We start from the raw sequence: 8,348 nt of genomic DNA, 5'->3' as shown, positions 1-8,348 counted from the left end.
GCCGCTCTCTGGGACAAAACTGCTCCCACACCCACGTCCGAGGCATCCACCTCGATAATAAACGGTAACTCAGGATCTGGTAGGGTCAATATGGGAGTTGAAGTAAACAGCTGTTTGAGTCGTTCAAACGCCTGGTTAGCCTTCTCTGTCCACTGGAAGGGTGTGCCAGACCTCCTGGTGAGAGCTGTGAGAGGTTCTGCAATGGAACTGAAATTTCGAATAAATCTCCTATAAAAGTTGGCGAAACCCAGGAAGCATTGGACTTGTTTCACTGAATCAGGGTGGGGCCACTCCAAGACTGCACGAACCTTGCTGGGATCCATCTGTACACTGCCACATGACAGGATGAAACCCAAGAAAGAGACTGTAGTGCTGTGGAACTCACTTTTCTCTAGTTTGACAAAGAGGTTGTTCGAGAGCAGATGAGATAGAACCTGCTGGACATGTTGAACGTGGTCTTCGTAACTCTGGGAAAATATTAAGATATCATCGAGATATACAAACACACAGTTGTTGAGCATCTCAGAACATCATTGATAAGGGCTTGGAAGACGGCTGGGGCATTAGCTAGCCCGAAGGGCATCACCTGATACTCGTAATGCCCTGTAGGGGTGTTGAAAGCCGTCTTCCATTCGTCCCCCTCCCTGATTCTCACTAGGTGGTACGCATTCCGGAGGTCTAATTTCGTGAAGATGGTAGCGCCCTGGAGAAGTTCAAAGGCTGTGGCCATAAGTGGTAGTGGATATCGATTCTTCACCGTGATGTTATTTAGGCCACGATAATCAATGCAAGGGCGAAGACCTCCGTCCTTCTTACCCACGGAAAAAAAACCCAGCTCCTGCCGGTGAAGTGGTAGGCCGAATGAATCCATTCTCTAGTGCTTTACAAATGTAATCATCCATTGTTGACCTCTCTGGAGCTGACAACGATAAATGACTAGTTGGCCAGTCAATCTGAGGATTGTGAGAAACAAGCCAAGGATGACTGGGAACTCGGGTGTGTCTATAATGAGAAAAGACAGATTCTTGATGAGAGTCCATTTCAACTGAAATAGGTGTGTTACCTGGCCGAACCCCAGAGGTCTGTTATCTAAAGAGGTTATACTGAGCTTATCCTGGAGAGTTATTAGTGGTATCCTCCAGCTCTTGGCCAGACTATTGTCCATAAAATTGCCAGCAGCGCCCGAGTCAATAAACGCAGAACCTTTGTGCCAACCATTGCCCCAGGAGAAATACATCACTGTCGAGAATCCAGCTGAAGATCGGGGGTCGATTATTTCTCTCGTCTCAGCCCCCCTCTCTCTGGACGAGAAATCTCTTTTCCCACAAGTTCAGGGCAATGATTTCGAAAGTGCCCCAGTTCACCACGGTACAGACACCTCCGCTCCCGCATACGTTTGTCCCGTTCAGATTGTGATAAGCGATTCTTTCCAAGCTGCATGGGTTCCTCTGTGGACAGAGGCTGGAAAACAGATTGAACTGGACTGACATAGCTTTGGGCTGTGACTTGGTCCTGTTGTCTCTCGGCTCTCCTATCCCTGATTCGATTATCTCCTCGGATGGCGACATCGATGAGGGAATCCAAGTTAGACGCAGGATCTCGGAATGCCAGTTCATCCTTTAGCTCAGGTGCAAGAGCCTGATGAAATGCTGCTTGAAGAGCCTGTTCATTCCAGCCACTCTCCGCTGCCAGAGTACGGAACTCAATAGCCATTTCTGCTACACTGCGTGCTCCTTGAGTGAGTTGAAGTAATCGTTGGTCATTTCCCACTCCTCCTCCTAGGTGATGGAAGACCTTCCTCATCTCTGCTAGGAATTGCTCAGAGTCAGAAGTAAATGGTGAATGATGCTCCAAGAGAGCCGTAGCCCATTCCAAAGCTCTTCCGGTTAATAAAGTGATGATATAAGCACCCGACTGCCTTCTGTAGGAAAACTACTGGGTTGCAGTTGGAAGGCTAGAGAGTATCCTGGAGAGTTGTTTTTTTGAATCTCTACAAGTAAAACTACTTGGGAGTGTGTATCTCTCGAGGGTGATAAAACCTCGACAACCCCCGATATTTCCATCATATCTTTCAGGAGGTGGTAGCCTGGGCTCAAGAAGGGGGCCCGCTGGAATTGGTTGAGGTTGAGGAAGGATGGGCTGTGGCGTAGGTAACTCAAGAACCTCCTGAGATGGGGGATTTCGGAGCAAGGCTAGAAAGTCCAAACGCTGAAGTATTTTTGTGAGTATCCGTTCATGATGGTGAATGGCAGTAGCATGATTGGTGAGCTCCAATAATATTCTCTCCACGTTTGATGAAGGGCCTCGACTCTCTGCTGGGTCCATTTTTGGTTCAGTCTTGCTGTAATGATACAGAAGCAGGGACTGCCAGACTTTAGACTAATAATCTTGAGTGTTGTCTTAGCTGGGCTACAACCCTGATCTCCTGGACACAGAGCTGGTGCTCTTCCTGAGTGAGCTAACTCCAGGTTGAGGATTTCTCAGAATCCTCCCAAAATCTCACGGAGACAAGATATACACACTCCAAGTAGTTTTACTTGTAGAGATAAAAAAAAACAAGGAACAAAGTACAAACAAAACAGACGCAAGGCTTCCAATAGTCACAAAAAAAAGAGAAACAAAACAAGCACAGTGGCTTACAAAATAATACTGCTGGTCATGGCAGGAGTGTGACCCCTAGTGGTTGGAGGAAGTACTGCCGGCTAAAGTCTTACACTTTCACAATACTTATCATTTCAAAGTAGGTTTACAGAAAATGCATGTTTTCAAGGTTACAATTTAAAAAATATCCTTTAATCAGCCAAACAGTAAAACACGACTTGGTGGTGCTCAAGCACAAAACGGTCTTGCAGAGCACACATTGATGCCTAACGATGAAGAGGAAGTAAGTAGACAGGAAGATGCATCGAGGCAAGATGAATGCAGAGCTGCTGGTCTCATTGGTGTCTGAACACAAAGGGCTTCATGACAAACACGACAGCGACTACAAAAATCTCGATAAGGGTCTGAACACAAAGGGCTTTATGACAAACGTGACAGCGACTACAAAAATCTCGGTAAGAGGGAGTTGTTATGGAGAGGAATTGCAGATCAAATAGGATTCAATGTGTCCCGGGGTATTTTTCATTAAGCGCCATCTAATGTCAGGGAGTGAATTTGCATGTTCACTCGGCTCATTGCCAGTGAAAATAACTTGGGTATGAACACAAAGACGCGTTGAAAAATGCTGGTGATAAGCACGTGCGAAAATTGTCCCGGTGTGCACAAGGCTTAAGGCTATCTTTGTGGCAAAAACTGAGTTACAATAATGCAAGAGTTACATAAACACAAAATAAAAACTGAGCAAATAATAATTACAGCAGTTAAAATGTTTTAAATTAGGGGCGCGCTTCCGGCACTGAATGGAGTAAACGTGATTTTTATAGCTCTCCACGAGTCTATAATATTTGCTCTCAATTCACCTTGTAGCCGTTTAAATACCACAAGTTGTTAACTTGACATTCTGAACAATGCCATCAAAGCATAAGAAAACTGAAAAATCGAATACAGAAGATGCGGGAGGCACCGACAATGTTCATGAAGAGCCGCCGGCTAATGCTAATCAAACTAACGCTGAAGCAACGGTGCCAAAAAACACAGACATAATGGAAGCAATAGCGAAATTAAGCGGATCCTTTCATCTACCTTAACAGAGTTGAACGTATCCATCGCTAACATTTCTTCCAGAGTGACAGTGACTGAAGAAGACTGCAAAAGTTAATGAAACCCACATCGAGTCACTTGAGAAACAGTGTGCACACCTGGAGGCCAAATGTGAAAAACTTAAGGAAAAAACCTGTGACTTAAGAGTCAAGATCTCGATGACAAAACATTCGAATTGTCGGTATAAAAGAAGGCGCTGAAAATGGTAAACCTACTGAGTTTGTGACAAAGCTTCTGGCCAATATGCTGGGCGAGGAGAACTTTTACCGTCCAATTCAGATCGACAGGGCACCCCGTTCGCCACAACCACTAAGAGATGGCCGCTCTCGGGCAATTATTGCCCGAATCCATCACTACCAATTGAAAGAACAAATTTTGCGCCTGGCAAGATCGAAACCTCTGCAATACGATGGAAAAGCGATACGTATTTTTCCAGATCTCGCCATTGACGTCTTGAAACGTCTTGAAATTGAGACAGAAGTTCGACAACATATGAAAGAAATGCTGAGAGCATGAAGTGAGATGCGGATTTTGTTTACCTTCCAAGTTCATCATAACCGTGAGGGATAAAGAAACGAAGACCTTCGACTCACCCGAGGTTGCTGAAGCATATCTAAGAGGTGCAGTGGAGAACTGGTGAAATGTTGAAAACGCTGTGTTGGACAACGGAGTCAGAAAAGACTTGTGTGTATATAATTCTCTTTGATATATTGGAAAGACTGTTTTCTGGGGTGAGCATCCATAATGTTCGCATGGGATGCAGTTTTTTGCAAAGTTCGTAATGTTCAAGTTCATGGGAAGGTTACCTTTTTTGAGTTTGAGTTGGAAGGTTTAATGTGCAGCTTTTATTTAAAAGGGTCAGGCAGAACATTTTTTTTTTTTACATACTGAGTAACGGAGTGAAGGTTCGCGGTGGCAGCACACTGAATTTATTAAAGGGGTCCTATTATGCTTAATTGGGTGCGGAAATAGTTTTTCTCCAAGAAACACATTAAAACGACAACAAAGTTTAGCATTAAAGCTCCATGGATGTCTCAAGTCTACCAGTCAAATTTCTCTACCAAAGCTAGAGTAGCAATTATTATTAAAAGGTCTGTCCCCTTTATACATAAGCAAACTATTAAGGATAGGAATGGCAGATATTTGGTTGTGTGTGGGGAGATAAATTCATTACCCATCACTTTCGTGAATGTGTATGGTCCTAACTTTGACGATCCTTCATTTTTTGAGACGTCTTCAAGATTATACCAGACTTTATGCATTCACAAGTCATCATGGCTGGTGATTACAATTGCGTGTTAAATGCGAGGTTAGACATGCATCCCCGTCGAACCATAATAAGTAAATTGGCTGGTGTACTAAGTAATTATATACAAAAGTTAAATTTAATAGATTGCTGGAGAGCTTTGCATCCCTCAGATCATGATTTTTCATTTTATTCCTCAGTTCATAAAACTTATTCAAGGATTGACTTTTTCCTAATAGATTCCAGATTGTTGCAACATGTAGTCTCAACTGAATACCATAATAGATTATTATCAGATCATGCCTCTTAAGTTTCTCTTAATTTATATATAAAATATAATAGAGGAAATTATTCCTGGAAATGTGATATGTTATTAAACGATCACAAATTTCATGAGTATCTTTCGAACAAGTTTACATCGTTCTTAGAAAATAATGATAAAGGAGGTTTTTATCTCCTTTATCATTATCATTAGTATCCGATTCGGTTCTTTAGGAGACAATGAAGGCTGTTATCAGAGGCGATATTATAGCATATCAAACAGCTAAGAATAGAGAGAACAAAGCCAAATTAAATGAAATTTACATACAAATAACAAATCTGGAGATTGAATACTAGTTGTGAGACTACTTTAAAGAAAATTGTTGCACCAAGAAGTGATTATAACTCAATTCTTTCTAAGAAAGTGTAGAGACAACTTATGCATATCAGGCAAAGACAGTTTGAAATAGGTGATAAACCCCAAAAATTACTTGCACGCCAATTAAAGCACTCTCAGGCAACTCGTGCAATACATAAAATAAAATTGAATAATGGGAAGATAATTGTTGACCCCAAGAAAATTAATCGTTGCTTTGCTGATTTCTATAAAGAAGTCTATGAATCAAAATGTAAAACAAGCCAAGAGGCAATAGAAGAATTTTTTTCTCAATTGGATCTTCCCATTCTTAGCACTGATGCAAAACAATCCTTAAAGAAATTACAGTAGAAGAAATAAATGAAGTAATAAAACAGTTACCTAATAACAAATCTGCGGGTCCGGACGGCTTTAGTGCCGAATTCTATAAAAAATTCAGGAATAATCTTGCAAAATCAAGACTTTGTAAAAGAGCATAATAGGACCCCTTTAAGCTGGAACGTACGTGGACTTAACAGTCCAGTCAAAAGAGGAAAGGTTTATGCGCATCTTAAAAAATTGGGTGCGGAAATAGTTTTTCTCCAAGAAACACATATTAAAAGGACAACAAAGTTTAGCATTAAAGCTCCATGGATGTCTCAAGTCTACCAGTCAAATTTCTCTACCAAAGCTAGAGTAGCAATTATTATTAAAAGGTCTGTCCCCTTTATACATAAGCAAACTATTAAGGATAGGAATGGCAGATATTTGGTTGTGTGTGGGGAGATACATTCATTACCCATCACTTTAGTGAATGTGTATGGTCCTAACTTTGACGATCCTTCATTTTTTGAGAACGTCTTCAAGATTATACCAGACTTTATGCATTCAGAAGTCATCATGGCTGGTGATTACAATTGCGTGTTAAATGCGAGGTTAGACATGCATCCCCGTCAAACCATAATAAATAAATCGGCTGGTGTACTAAGTAATTATATGCAAAAGTTACATTTAATAGATTGCTGGAGAGCTTTGCATCCCTCGGATCATGATTTTTCATTTTATTCCTCAGTTCATAAAACTTATTCAAGGATTGACTTTTTCCTAATAGATTCCAGATTGTTGCAACATGTAGTTTCAACTGAATACCATAATAGATTATTACCAGATCATGCCCCGGTTTGTCTTCAGTTAAATATAAAATATATGTTATTAAACGATCACAAATTTTATGAGTATCTTTCTAACAAGTTTACATCGTTCTTCGAAAATAATGATAAAGATGTATCCGATTCGGTTCTTTGGGAGACAATGAAGGCTGTTATCAGAGGCGATATTATAGCATATCAAACAGCTAAGAATAGAGAGAACAAAGCCAAATTAAATGAAATTGTCAAACAAATAACAAATCTGGAGAGTGAATACAGATCAACTAGTTGTGAGACTACTTTAAAGAAAATTGTTGCACTGAGAAGTGAATATAACTCAATTATTTCTAAGAAAGTGTCGAGACAACTTATGCATATCAAGCAAAGACTGGTGATAAATTAAAGCAGTCTCAGGCAACTCGTGCAATACATAAAATAAAATTGAATAATGGGAAGATAATTGTTGACCCCAAGAAAATTAATCGTTGCTTTGCTGATTTCTATAAAGAAGTCTATGAATCAAAATGTAAAACAAGCCAAGAGGCAATAGAATAATTTTTTTCTCAATTGGATCTTCCCATTCTTAGCACTGATGCAAAACAATCCTTAGATAAAGAAATGAAGAAATAAGAAATAAATGAAGTAATAAAACAGTTACCTAATAACAAATCTGCGGGTCCGGACGGCTCGAATTCTATATTCAGGAATAATCTTGTACCTATAATTCAAAGATTGATTAAAAGTGCAACAACACAAAATACACTTCCACCAACAATGTAGAAAGCGAGTATAGTATTAATTCATTCATTTAAAGTTATTAGAGACGTTGCAATAATACAAAGCGGGTTGAAAATCGTCAAACTTACCCTTATAGGTGTAACGGGGCGAACGAGACGCGAGACGTGCGGATCCATTTGCAAGGCTTTATTTAGACAGAGACATGGTCATAAAACAGGCATGGGTCAGCCAGTGGCAAGCAGATACATTACAGGCAAGACAAAAGAGTATCTAAAGGAAGGCGCAAGTCAGTCGACAGTGAACGTTATCCAGAGGGCTTGACAAGAGGGGAAATCCAATAACACGAGCAGTAGTCCAGGCGAGGTGCAAACACAGTCCGAAACAGAAAGGCAAAGGGTTAATCCAAGATAAACAGGCAATAATCAGGTAACACGGGAAAGCAGGCAAGACAAGACTTTGACTAGGAACTAAGGACTAGAAACTAGGGCAGGAAACTGGCTCCGTAATGTGCTACCACTAGGAGAGCGATATACGCAAACAATACTCGGCAGTTTGAAAAGGATCTGAGTGGGGGTAATATCGTGAGTGTGTGATTGTTACAGCTGAGAGTCAATGTAACGGAAGGGTGACGTCTGGTGGCGATCAAACGTAAGTCCATGGACAGGATTCGTGATATAGCCTCCCCCCCAACAGTAAAATCCAGGAGGGTGATGGAGCGGAGGCAGAACAGGGGGAGGGATGGAGGGCCAGGCCCACGTGGAAGTGGAGAGACCGGGAACTGAGGCAGAGTTGGCAGAGCATAGCACCAAGGCAGAACCGGCGAAGCAGGAAACCAGGGTGGAGCCGGCAAAGCAGGGAGCCAGAGTGAAGCCGGTAGAGCATGTGGAGCTGAGGACCA

General features: G+C 41.4%; 1 protein-coding gene across 1 annotated transcript in view; it reads left to right on the top strand.

Annotated features, from left to right (window-relative positions):
• The first annotated feature begins 2,873 nt into the window (after positions 1–2,873).
• LOC107692850 (probable polyketide synthase 16) overlaps positions 2,874–8,348 on the top strand; it is a 33,346-nt gene continuing 27,871 nt past the window's right edge. Inside the window, 1 exon segment of the mRNA XM_016492060.1 lies at positions 2,874–2,884. Coding sequence (XP_016347546.1) covers positions 2,874–2,884 — 11 coding nt within the window.

Source organism: Sinocyclocheilus anshuiensis, unplaced genomic scaffold, assembly GCF_001515605.1.
Source record: "Sinocyclocheilus anshuiensis isolate Anshui unplaced genomic scaffold, SAMN03320099.WGS_v1.1 scaffold1344, whole genome shotgun sequence".
NCBI lineage: Eukaryota > Metazoa > Chordata > Actinopteri > Cypriniformes > Cyprinidae > Sinocyclocheilus > Sinocyclocheilus anshuiensis.
This window is presented reverse-complemented; position numbering and strand designations above follow the sequence as displayed.